This window comes from Callorhinus ursinus, unplaced genomic scaffold (genome assembly GCF_003265705.2).
Source record: "Callorhinus ursinus isolate GAN/ISIS: 27379988/994484 unplaced genomic scaffold, GSC_fseal_2.0 scaffold23, whole genome shotgun sequence".
In the NCBI taxonomy this organism is placed as follows: Eukaryota; Metazoa; Chordata; class Mammalia; order Carnivora; family Otariidae; genus Callorhinus; species Callorhinus ursinus.
In genome coordinates, this window is record NW_027397085.1 from 16,792,187 (window position 1) to 16,804,458 (window position 12,272).

General features: G+C 39.6%; 2 protein-coding genes across 14 annotated transcripts in view; one reads left to right on the forward strand and one right to left on the reverse strand.

Annotated features, from left to right (window-relative positions):
• The window catches only part of PDE4D (phosphodiesterase 4D), a 1,488,864-nt gene that overhangs the window by 1,316,764 nt on the left and 159,828 nt on the right, over positions 1 to 12,272 (forward strand). The gene's annotated exons all lie outside the window — the stretch shown is intronic.
• LOC112839419 (U1 small nuclear ribonucleoprotein C-like) lies at positions 7,873 to 8,549 on the reverse strand. The gene has a single exon (XM_073905445.1). The coding sequence runs from the start codon at positions 8,478 to 8,480 to the stop codon at positions 8,001 to 8,003; it is 480 nt and encodes a 159-aa protein (XP_073761546.1). The 5' UTR covers positions 8,481 to 8,549; the 3' UTR covers positions 7,873 to 8,000.

Consider the following 12,272-nt stretch of genomic DNA (forward strand, 5'->3'; position numbering starts at 1 on the left):
TCATATTCAACATGGACCTGGGGCACCTGGGTGGCTCAGTCGTTAAGCGTCTGCCTTCGGCTCAGGTCATGATCCCGGGGTCCTGGGATCGAGCCCCGCATCGGGCTCCCTGCTCTGTAGGAAGCCTGCTTCTCCCTCTCCCACTCCCCCTGCTTGTGTTCCCTCTCTCGCTGTGTGTCTCTCTCTGTCAAATAAATAAATAAAATCTTTAAAAAATATATTCAACAGGTACCCGTTTTTCCCAAGTGTCATGAAAACAGGTAGAAATAATAGAGTGGGCATAGAAACTTGGATTATAATATGGGAAAAGAAAGGTTAAAATCATTATGAGAAATTCACTTCTTTCTTTTTCATTCTTCTGTCTGAATCTCTCTCCTTCTGACTTTCTCCATCTTGTGCTTTCCGTTGCCCTTCTGTTCCCGTCTCTTTTAACTCCACTCACGGTAACACCAACTCTGTGCCAAGCCCTGTGCTGAGACAACACACGTGATCACACTGGATTCTCACAACTTTGTAAGGTAGAATTATTACACCTTTTACAGAAGAGCAAGTTGAGGCTCATAGTCATTATTTCCCATAGTCATTATTCCAAAAAGTTGTATGGCTGGGATTCCAACCCTGGCAGTTACAGTTCAGATTCTACACCCAGAACACAACCCTCTATCCCTTCGCTCTCATGTCCTTGCCGTTCGTTTTTGTTTCTTCGCTATTCTCTCTATTCTCGTGTTCTCCACTGCAGTCTCCCACACTTCTTTCATTATATCCTCTGCCTCGTTTTTTCCTACTCTCTTCTCTGCCTCCTTCCCTTATTTCTCTATGATCTCCTGTATCTAATCTAATGGTGCTTTCCTTATCCTCTATACCCTGTTAATTCCAAGCTCCCAGAACCCGTCCCCTTCTCCCCTCATGACACCTCCTCCTTTCTCATGGCAGCATCTCCCAGCCCGAGACCCTGCTCCTCTGCCATTCTTGACTGCTGCTTTCCCAGCATCTGTGTGTGAGCTGGGAGTGGGGTGTGGTTTGAAGCGCAAGACAAAGCAAGGTTATGTTCAAGAAGAGCCTGTGCCACTCTGTTCCCATACACAAGGAGTGCCGTTCGTGATTCTAAAGTGATGATAAAAGGGAATTTCATTGCTGCCGGAGATCTCCCAAGTTGGGTTTCTGTTGAACTCCAGATGGTCTCTAGTGACTCAAAAAAGAAAATCCATCTTGGCTATGATCACTACCAGGAAGTGAGCACCAGGCAGCAAATAGAAACCAACTCTAGGACTCTGAGACCCGAGACAAGGAGAATTCCTATGTACAATTGCAGTAAATGTTAAGGGGTACACCATGATGTAGTACTTTGAAAAAATTTATATCTTGCTTGAGTGACCATATTTTCAAACAGCCAGTACAAGACAGAAGAGTTTCATTTCCTTGAATCAAGGCTATTAGGTAACTTTTCCTGGAACCACTCTTAAGAGTTCCAGGAAAGAACTCCAGATTTCCAGGCTATTGGCAAAGAGTGGGTGCCTTCACACAGTACTTCACAAAGGTCCCGCATCAGCATATAGTAGCATTCCCATCACATTGGCTTAGTTATCAGAAATAACTAGATCGAAATAAATGTCATTCTTACAAGGATTAGGGTGTAACAGTTTTGAGGAATCATCATCTCTAGAGAGCTACAACTTCATCTTTTGCTGGTAGGACATTGGGTATCTTTCTTGAGACTCTGCCATCTGTTTGTTTGTTTGCCTATCTGGTGTTTTCTTGTTCTGGGCCCACTTCTTCTGCTCTTCGTGCTCTGCGTGTTCATCGTCCCCGCCTGCACATGGCTTACCATAACTTTTCAAACTCCGACTTGACTTCAGAGCACCTATAGATGGATTTGTTTTTTACTTCTCCTGATACCAGTTAGCATGTTTACAATGTCTTATTGACAATTACAGTCAAATAGAACCTACAGATTTACAAGTAAATTAGACCATTTTTTATTCTAGGCACATATGAAATAAGCCATTGTTAACTACTGAGCCCATGAATTGCTTGCTTTGCGGTTAGATCTCCAGATCTGGTCTATTTAACATTTTAGACAATATTCTTTTAACAAGTAATTTTTTGAGAGTCTCCATGTGCCAGACCTAAGCAGGGCTCTTGGGATACAAAGATGACCGAAAAGCAGCATTATCCCTTTCCTGAGTCCCTCTAATCTGGGAGCCAGGAGAAGGGAGATATACATTATTCAGATAATCATAGTACAGAGTGTAAAATTCCAAACTGAAGTATGTGATATGAAGGAAAATCTCCATGAGAGGGGCAGACCAGAAGAAGCCCAGTCTGCCCATGCTGCTGGAATCTCCTGCAAAAATAAATAATCATGTCTAGCTGACTGGATCTTCTGAGAAGAATCCAGAAGCATGAAAGCCAATCAACCAGAATAAGCGAGTTTATGCCAAAAGCCTTTTCTTCCATTGTCGTACCCAGTTAGTGATGACTCTGTGGCAGAACTTGAAAGGCAGCACCGGCTTCTTGCTGTTCTCCCACCCAGAAAAGGTGTCTTTCTTTGAAAGATGAGTGCTGGCTCCCCTTCCTCCTCTTCCTTCACCAACACAACTGTAACATCTTCCTCCCAGATCTAAGGCCCTGAATTTGGACCTCCCAAGTGGCGGGACTCTTGACTAATCCATTAAGTCTGCTAGATTTTCAAAACACTCATTCACATTTGGATGCCTGGGGCCTCTCATGTAGCCCGGGCTGTGTTAATTTCCACACTTGCATCTTAAACCCTTAGAGTCAGGATTTCACCAGAAGACTTCCAAGTAATTGCTTAGATGGCACAATAAAGATATCCAGGTTAAAAGAGAAAATATGTACTAATGAGTCTGCTGTTCTTTGCAAGGCCCAGTAATGGGGAAGCTCCCTTTTGGACAACTTTGCCAAGCCACCGTGAGTTGTAGTTACACTTGGTCACAGATCTATTGACAAGAAAAATTTAAGGGAGTTAGGGAGAGAGGAAGTTTATTCTTGTCTTTTTTTTTTTTTTAATGTTATGTTAGTCACCGTACACTACATCATTAGTTTGATTCTTCTCTTTTAACAAACCTGCATGCAACCACAGAGAACCATCCCTAGGAACCTAACATAAAAGTTATACGGACTGTTTTCTTTCAGACTCTGAAATTCTGCTAAATCTCCATCCCAGTATCACTCAAAGTCTTTACAGCCTCTCTTTGTCCCTAGGCTGTCGCTTGTGCCTGGAATTCCTACTCCAAGGTTCCCCTGTGGTATTTTTAATAGTGTTGTTTGATGCTGCAGCCAGTTTCCCCGTGGTTTGGGAGCTAAATGGAATACAGTGATGTGGTGTGCTGTAATCGTTCTTGGAGGGATGTCAGGACAAACGAAAATCCAAATAAGAGAGCACCTGAAAGAACCTGGTCCCTTAGTGAAAGAACTTAACACTGTGGAAGGGTGTTAACCCCTAATTCTTGTTGTTTCTGTTGACCCCTATATGCTTAAGAGGAAATGTTTACTATTGACCAAACTGAGTTTGGCATTAGTTTTGGAATCAAATGCAGGGTATACCCTCAGATTCACTGTTGTATGCCCATCTACTTTGCCCATGTTTGCTTTTCTGTCTAGTTAAGCCTGAGGATGTGTGTTAGTTTAAGAGACAAGGGTACTCTTAAAGAAAGGGGGGAGGGGACTAAAAACACCTTTGCTCAAAGCACCAAATTCTATGAGCTGATGATTGCCAAGTTTGGGCAATGATTAGTGCCACTACCACCAGAATAGGTCTGGCATCTCTTACACATAATCCCGATGCCCAGGCCCACACTGAGCAGAAGCATTATAGGATTCTACAGCCTAATATTGGTCAGCTTTTCCTTGGAACAATAAACATCATCGGTGTATTTGAATCACATGTGGCTTAGAGTAATGGAAATATTTTTCCTGCTATTTAGAACAAAACCAATTCTTTAAAGAATTGTACATATATTATACTTTACATATATATACATATATACATAAATTGTACATATATACTTTACATATATGTATATATGTGTATATCAGATCAGATAGATAGATGGATAGATAGATAATCTGATCCGTATTTGCTTTTAGTAAACAGTTTTATTTCCAGTGAATCTTTATTTAGAGGTCCACTGAATAATCTATCATCTGTGGAGTTCCCTTTATTTTTTTTAATTTTTATTGTTATGTTAATCACCATATATTATATCATTTGTTTTTGATGTAGTGTTCCATGATTCATTGTTTGTTCATAACACCCAGTTGCTCCATGCAGAATGTGCCCTCCTCAATACCCATCACCAGGCTAACCCATCCCCCTACCCTCCTCCCCTCTAGAACCCTCAGTTTGTTTTTCAGAGTCCATCATCTCTCATGGTTCGTCTCCCCCTCTGACTTACTCCCCTTCATTCTTCTTCTCCTGCTATCTTCTTTTTCTTTTTTCTTAAAATATGTTGCATTATTTGTTTCAGAAGTACAGATCTGTGATTCTGTGGAGTTCCTTTTAAAAAGTCTTCGTTGGTGATGGATTTATTCTGGGGAGAATAGGTTATATATAAAATACAATTAATACCCAGTTAAAGTAATAACACACAACTTGTATTGAGTGCTTGTTATGCCAGGGGCTGGGCTAAGCTTCCTGCTTGCCTTGTTATTTCTTCCTCCCCATGCTGTGTGAGGTGCAGGTCTGTCATTGTCATTCCCATGGGACAGAGGAGAACACAGAAGCTTAGAGAAGAGGAATGACTTGAGGGGTTAGATAATATTTGAGGAGTTACAGTGAGAAGAAAAAAGCCTCCTTCAGTTCAACTGAAAAGTCTTAGTGTTTCTTTCCCACTTTTAAAATATATTTTTTCTCTTCTACTGTCAACTGAAATAAGGTCACCCAGCCTATACATTATAGAAACAGGACTCTCAAGTCACTGCCACCAAAATCCCAACAAAGTCAGTCAGCAATTCAGGAAAATGCGTATTTTTTTCTAACTGAGGATACTTCCAATAATGACATGACTAAATCACCAAGATTACTGGCCTGAGTACCAAATCATTCCTGTACTAAGAAAAACAGGAAATAACTCAGATATAAATGATGAAAATGGCTGCTGAATTAGGAAGACATTTGAAAATCCCCTCATACCAATAAATCACACCCTGGGGCCTAATACAGTTTAGTGTGGGTGATATTCATAACTGTTCTCTTACTTGAAGGATTGTGGAGACAATCGAATGGGAAGGTCAAGAAAACACTATTCAAATGATAGGATTTTGGAGGGGGGTATAATTACTGTATCTCATTGGATGTAGTTGGAGAGAAACAAATTTTGGCAAAAGAACCAGTGATAGGACATATAGTTACTAAGTTAAAACTCTTTTGAGTTTACCGTAGAAATGTCTTAAAATCTGAGTTAGGATTTTGGAGACAAAAACAAGACCTTAAGAAATTCTAAATGCCATCTATTTAGAGAAGTGTTAAAAGAGAAGAGATTTAAACAGTTTCACAACTTGTGGTTTTCAGGGGTCAAAGTCAAGATGAGACTGTAGATGACTCACACTGCCCGATTCACTGAAAAATGTAGGCAGCTTTGACAAGCAGTGAAATGTTATCAATTTTATTCCAAACGATCCATCTTAAGAATGACTTGAGGGTTTAGACAATATTTGGGTTTAAAAAAAGTCTCTTCCGGTTCAACTGAAAGCTCTTAATAGGTATTTCTTTTCTATTTTTCAAAGTACCTCTCTCTCCTCTCAACTGTACCATAAGAATGTATTTTTTCTTGTTGTATGGTAAGGAATATTTGAAACACAAGTTGCAAAGACACTCGATTTTTCAAATTGGCTTAGTGTACTGCCTTATAACAACCTTAACTGTTGACGTTATGGCCAGAGGTGTGGAAGAGTTGTTCAAGGAGAGTACAAGTCTAACTTAAATATACTCTTTTCAACATTTCTATTTATTTTATCAAGGTATATTTTTTACTGAGGAAATAAAGTCCTAGGCAATTGTGTTCTGCACTGTTTCTGTAGAGAGCCTCATCCAATTACACTATCAGGCTCGGTCCTGTGGCTCTGCTCCTGCCCGCGACAGAGTCTGAATAAGAAGAAACTCTCAAAATCCAATTTAGAAATCAAAGAATCAAAACTCTTTCAACAGTTTTGCACTGGACCACATTATTTGATTTGGAAGAAAGTGAGTCAGACCGTTTCCATTTCTTGATGAAATAACTATCTCATTTACCGACTTTAAGGAAATGGCTCTCTTCAGTGGCTTGGAAAGTTAACATTTCTATCCTATGCTACTTGTAGTGATGACCACTCATACCTAGGACTTTGTTTACAATTGAAAATATTTTTAATAAATAATAGATTCTCATGCTTCCAAATACAAAATTCAAAAGGGTTCCAAAAATCAAAATGTGAATAGTTTCTTTTGTGTTAGGTAAGCACATCTTATGCATATACAAGCAAGACATGAATTTTCTAGCAACCTTTTAAAAACATAATAGGAGGGGCTCCTGGGTGGCTCAGTCATTAAGCGTCTGCCTTCGGCTCAGGTCATGATCCCGGGGTCCTGGGATCAAGCCCCACATCGGGCTCCCTGCTCCGCAGGAAGCCTGCTTCTCCCTCTCCCACTCCCCCTACTTGTGCTCCCTCTCTCGCTGTGTCTCTCTCTCTGTCAAATAAATAAATAAAATCTTAAAAAAATATATAATAGGAAATGTTTAATCTTATTAGGTTAATATTTTGAAAGGTATCAATAGGGAAAGAAAGCTTCCTATGGTTTCTTTAGTATTTTTTTAAAATAAGAACAGGATTTTATTTTTCAAAACCTATTAAATGTCTTCAAAGACATATTTTAAATTTTTCTTAGGTGTTTGTAAATATATTTACTTCCATTGGAAACAATGCATAATTTGCCTGACCATGGAATTATGTAAATGAAATCAGCAGTTTTCAAGTAAGACTTGATAATATTAGATATAGGATATCTTTTATGGCAATCAGTCATGCTTTGACCCTTTGAATCTCTGGCATAGTGTTTTTCTTGATTTCAATAGATTTCTTATATCTCTAGGAAGGACCTATACATTCTTGGTAGGAGAATGGAAAATTGCATCTAAAATTCATTCATTGCAAATCTGATTTTTTATAAAATCCTACAGGGAAGATAGACATACATTTTTCGTAACCCAGGCTGGTCAATGAGTCTCATAGGATTATTTTTCATCCTCTCTGTCGAGCAGAGGTAAAAGCAGCTGCCTCCTGACTTCTGTCTGTATGTGAACAATTCCAGAGAAGCACTAAGAATGAGAAGAAGCATGAGAAAGTAGGAAGAACATGAGATTTGGAGCCTATTACACCTCCCTAATTTATTTGCCTGGTGATTTCAGGAAAATCGCTGGGCCTCCGTGAGTCTCATTTCTCTCATCTGTCACACAGAATGGTGATAATACCATGTGTTATTAAAGATTAAATGAGACTGTATGGAGAGTACGCAATACACAACACAAAAAGCATTCAACAAATACAGCTTTGCACTTGAAAATGATCTTTGCATTCTATATACCCTTTATTTTCTTTAGAATAAAAAAAAAATCTCTTCTGTATTTTCTAATTTAGTATCTTTAATGGGTATATATTCTGTAATAAAAATCACACACGACTTTAACATCTCTTTAAAAGAGGAAGAGAGCATCTATAAAATAATAAAGTTGCTTCTGGGTAAGAATTTTTTTTTTTTAACTAAAACAGTTGACAATTTTATTTTCACATTTCACAATAAAAAATAAAATTTTTTTTTTTTTTTTTTTTTTTTTTTTTTTGGTCCTACTACTCCCCGGCAAAAACTATTCTCTCTTAGATAGGAAGGGGGAGCAAGTCTTCCTTGTCCTGCTGTGAGAAAACACCCAGAGTCACAACACCATGATCTCCTGGTAAAGTAAACAAGTAATATAAAATGAACATAAAGAGGTTCCTATCTCTTCTTATCTGTCTGGTCGAGTCATTCCTGGCCGAGTGGGCACCATGATGGGACGGGCAGGAGGTCTCATCATTGGGGGCCCAGGCATCATTGGCATGTGGCCTCCCATAGGTGGTCTCATTCCAGGAGCAGGTCCCACTGGCATCATCCCAGGAGGAGGAGGGCCCATCATTGGCATCATGGGAGGGCCCACCATATGGGGCGCTGGCATCATACCAGGGCGAGGAGGACCCGGGAGACTGGGAGGAGGTGGGATCATTGCCCCTGCAGGAGGAGGAGCAGAGAATGGAGTAGGAGGTATCCTTCCTTGTTGAAATGCAGCGGTTGTTTTGTCGATCAGGCTCTGAGCCTGCTCTTCCATCCCTTTCTGATAGTAGTCTTTCACATTCTCTTTGTGTTTCCTACCACTGCAGTGTGTCTTTCTCACAGATGGAGAGTCATGGGTGAGGTACGTGTCGCAGTAGTCACAATAGAACTTAGGCATGTTGCTCTGCAGGCCGTTGGCCACTCCCTGGGTAAGAATTTTTAAATTGTTAAGTGGGGGGAGTCTCTAAAAGGGAAATCCAAAAACACGTGTTGAACATGTAAACCATTTAAGTCCATAACCCCAAGTTAGTCAACTTAACCTGGATGAGATTTGATTTAGACATGACTTCTCTGTCACCTCTGAAGCAATTTATTTTATTTAATTAATTTATTTATTTTTTTAAAGATTTTATTTATTTATTTGACAGAGAGAGAGACAGCGAGAGAGGGAACACAAGCAGGGGGAGTGGGAGAGGGAGAAGCAGGCTTCCCGCTAAGCAGGGAGCCCGATGCGGGGCTCGATCCCAGGACCCTGGGATCCTGACCTGAGCCGAAGGTAGACGCCTGAGCCACCCAGGTGCCCCGAAGCAATTTATTTTAAATCTTCATTGTTCTTGCCTGTCCACTGGATTGCAAGCTGCTGCAGGACAGACTCCGTTACACCCAAACTTCATCAAACTCCCTGGCAGCTAAATATAAACTCTGTACACTGTCAGTGCTCAACAAATGCTTGCTTAAGACTTACAAAGCCCTGTTGTATGCAGTCCATTCACAATAAAGCTAATTTTAACAGCTGACATATCACGAAAATCAATATTCAAAACACCACTCATCTTTCTGCTCATTAACCATCTAATGAATAGCATCCATTAATTTTTTTTCTTTGCTTTCTGAGGACACACACCTTGTTTTTCACTCCCTCCCCTCTTGTCTTCTCTGAATATACCATTTACAGCCTTCTAGTTCATCTGGGAAAGTAACTTGGTGTGAAATAATAGGCTGTTAGAGCTGGAAAGGATCTCACTGATCATCAGTGCAGGGTCCATTTTAGAGACAAGACTCGTCTCGGCACTCAGTGGTCACAGCTGGTCGGTGGCCAGAACTCACATCTCCTGACTCACAGCACACTTGGTTTTCTTAAGAAGGCAAAGAACAAAGGAATTTTTTTTCTCTTTACCAATAATAGAAAATTAGACTAATGAAGTCATAAAAAATGTTTCCCTTTTATAAACCATAGAGAAATTCCCGATGGTTCCTTTTTTTTTTTTTTGATCTGTGATCTTTAAAACATGTGGCTAATAGCTATAATTGGATTAAAGTGAAAACATGTGATTATGAAAGAATTGAAGTACCTTTGCCCTATTCTGCATTGCTGGCCAGCTTCAGAGTAGAGGTACACATTTGATGAGCAGGGAATCAACGTCAACCCGTGGAATTCCCAAGACTCGATTGAGCTTTCCCAAGTTCAAAGCCTGTCAATTCACTATTGGTTCTAAAATCCAAGTCAACTGGAGGATCAAATGGTTTTTACAAGATGTCATTTGAATGAAATAATAGTAAACAACACGGGAAGTACATGAATTATTGCTTAAATACTCATTTGCTTAATTAGCTGGAGTATTGGAATGTCTTTTGCTTTATCATTTCACAATGCTATGGCTAGTATAAGATATTATAAGATTTTGTAATGCTATATTAATTATCATATTTATTGAATACTCGCTGTATTCCAGGCACATCTAAGCTTTTCATGTGCACATTATCATCTAATCTTTACAATTACACGTGGAGATTGTGTTATCTCCACTTTTCATAGGAAAAGATGGGAAGGAAGATGTGTGATTTACTTTAGTTAACTCAAGGGCGTGCACAATAATGGTAGAGCCCGAGTCTAGACTGGGTTCTGGCTGAGTCAATAACCTCTTAATCCCTATGCTAAATTGATTTCTGTGCTCATGCTATAAATCTTCTTGATCCTTTAGTTGATTTATTGATGGTGACATTTCATTTTAGTTTTCTTTGAAATGGGATTGTCACTGTAAAACCCAGTCAAATTGGAGTTTGTATTTGAATAAAAGTGAACATTTGAGGATTCTAAGAAGGATGGAAGGGAGGGAAGGATAAAGGGAAAGAAAGGAAGGGGTGATGGGAAAAAAAAGGAAAGGGAAAGGACCTTAGTGCCTCCCTAGAACCTCTATTACTATGTTGTTTTTATAATATAAATTTTAGAACACACTTCCCAATGCTACTTTATATTCCCTCTTAACCCCAAATCATATATTACTTAGAGATCATTGTCTATCACCTTGACGAACTCCCATTTTAGGGGAGAAAAGATTCTTCAGGATTCACCAAGAAAATACCTTCAGGGAAGAATTACGAAGACGTTATAGGTAGGAAAGGATGAGACGCCTCTCAAGAATAAAATAGTAAAAGAGGAGAGAATGTGAAGCAGGAGAGCGAGGTTCTTGTCTCATGGAGTCAAAGAATAAATCTCGCAAAGGGGAGAGAGTAAAGAGATAGAGTTTTATTAAGTGAGATTACAGAAAAAACTCTCGGGAGTGAGAGCGGTCCCTGCCAGGATGCCACTGAGGGATTTTAGGGTTGGTCTTTTATTGACAGCTAACCAGGGAACTTGTGGCCTTATCATTCTTGTGATGTCTTGGTTTGAGTAAGGACTGGTGATAACATCTTTAATGGCTTACTTCCTTTTTAGGGTCTGGTAATTCTCTGTTGCTCACAAGTGACTGTTACAACAAGACCCCACCTCTGACACCTAAGGCAGGGTGGTCTGGTTTGTTCCCTGGTTTCCTTACACCTCCACATTTTGGGGATTTTTGTGAGCCTAATCCCGTAGCCCCCTACCTATCTCTCCCTACCTAGCCCCACCTGTCCCTTACTCAAAAGCAGTCGTAAAAATTTCTAAGAAGAACAGTGGAAAGCTAGATTGAACTCATTTTCCTTTCTTAGGTATCAGGGACTCTACTATCGTATAAATTTCATCAGTGTTATTTTTGTTACCTCTTATCTCTTTCCCTGCAGTTATACTCAACGTAATATTCATTCATTCATTCGCATATATTTCAAGGCTTGTGCAGAGACAAAAGGGTGGGTCCCGACTGGGAGACTATATCACCAACTCTAAATTATGTATGTCAAGAAAAAGTCAGGGTTGGCCTTTAGAGACGCAAGCTGACTGCATCCCATGGGTCAGTGGAAGAAAACAAGAAGATAATTAGAAAACTATGTGAGGTCAGAAGGAAACCCCTGGAGGTATAACTACAAGAGGTATAACCTTCAGACCCTAAAGGTCCTAAGACACCAATTTCCATTCTGGGAAAAATTCCAAGTTGAGTAGGACATAGCTCTGGCCTTCTGGAATATGCAGAGTGCCCATCGATGTCTGAACATCTTCTCTTCCACATGCCCAGTATAGCAGTGTGGTTCAGCGTGTACTCATTTAAAAATTTCATTTAGCAGAAGAGGTCTTTCTTTAAATAAATGTTATTCAGAAAGAAGCCTAACATATAATTCTGCCTAACGCAGCGGACCTGCTTTAGATGAAGTCAGGTGTGGGGTCATGAACACCACCTGGTTGCCTCCTTATTTTATTTACTTTCCAGGATAGGCCTCTCAGGAAACTCCTCAGAACCAACAAAACACCAAAAAACACCAAAAAAAAAAAAAAAACCCAAAAAACAAAAACAAGATCCTGCAGTTGTTATTGTCTTGATTTTGTTAATAACAGACTATGAGCACATACATGACCTCGAAAAAATTATTTTACCTTTCTGGACCTTATCAGTGAACTATGAATGTAGCCTAAACTACTTTTTAAAGATGGTTTTAGCTATGAACCAAACTGTTTTTAACAGCTATCACAACATACAGGAGCAAGCACAAAAAGGAACTGAAAGATTATTAAACTGGTACAATATACACTTTGGGATGTCTTTGTTTTGTAAGTGTA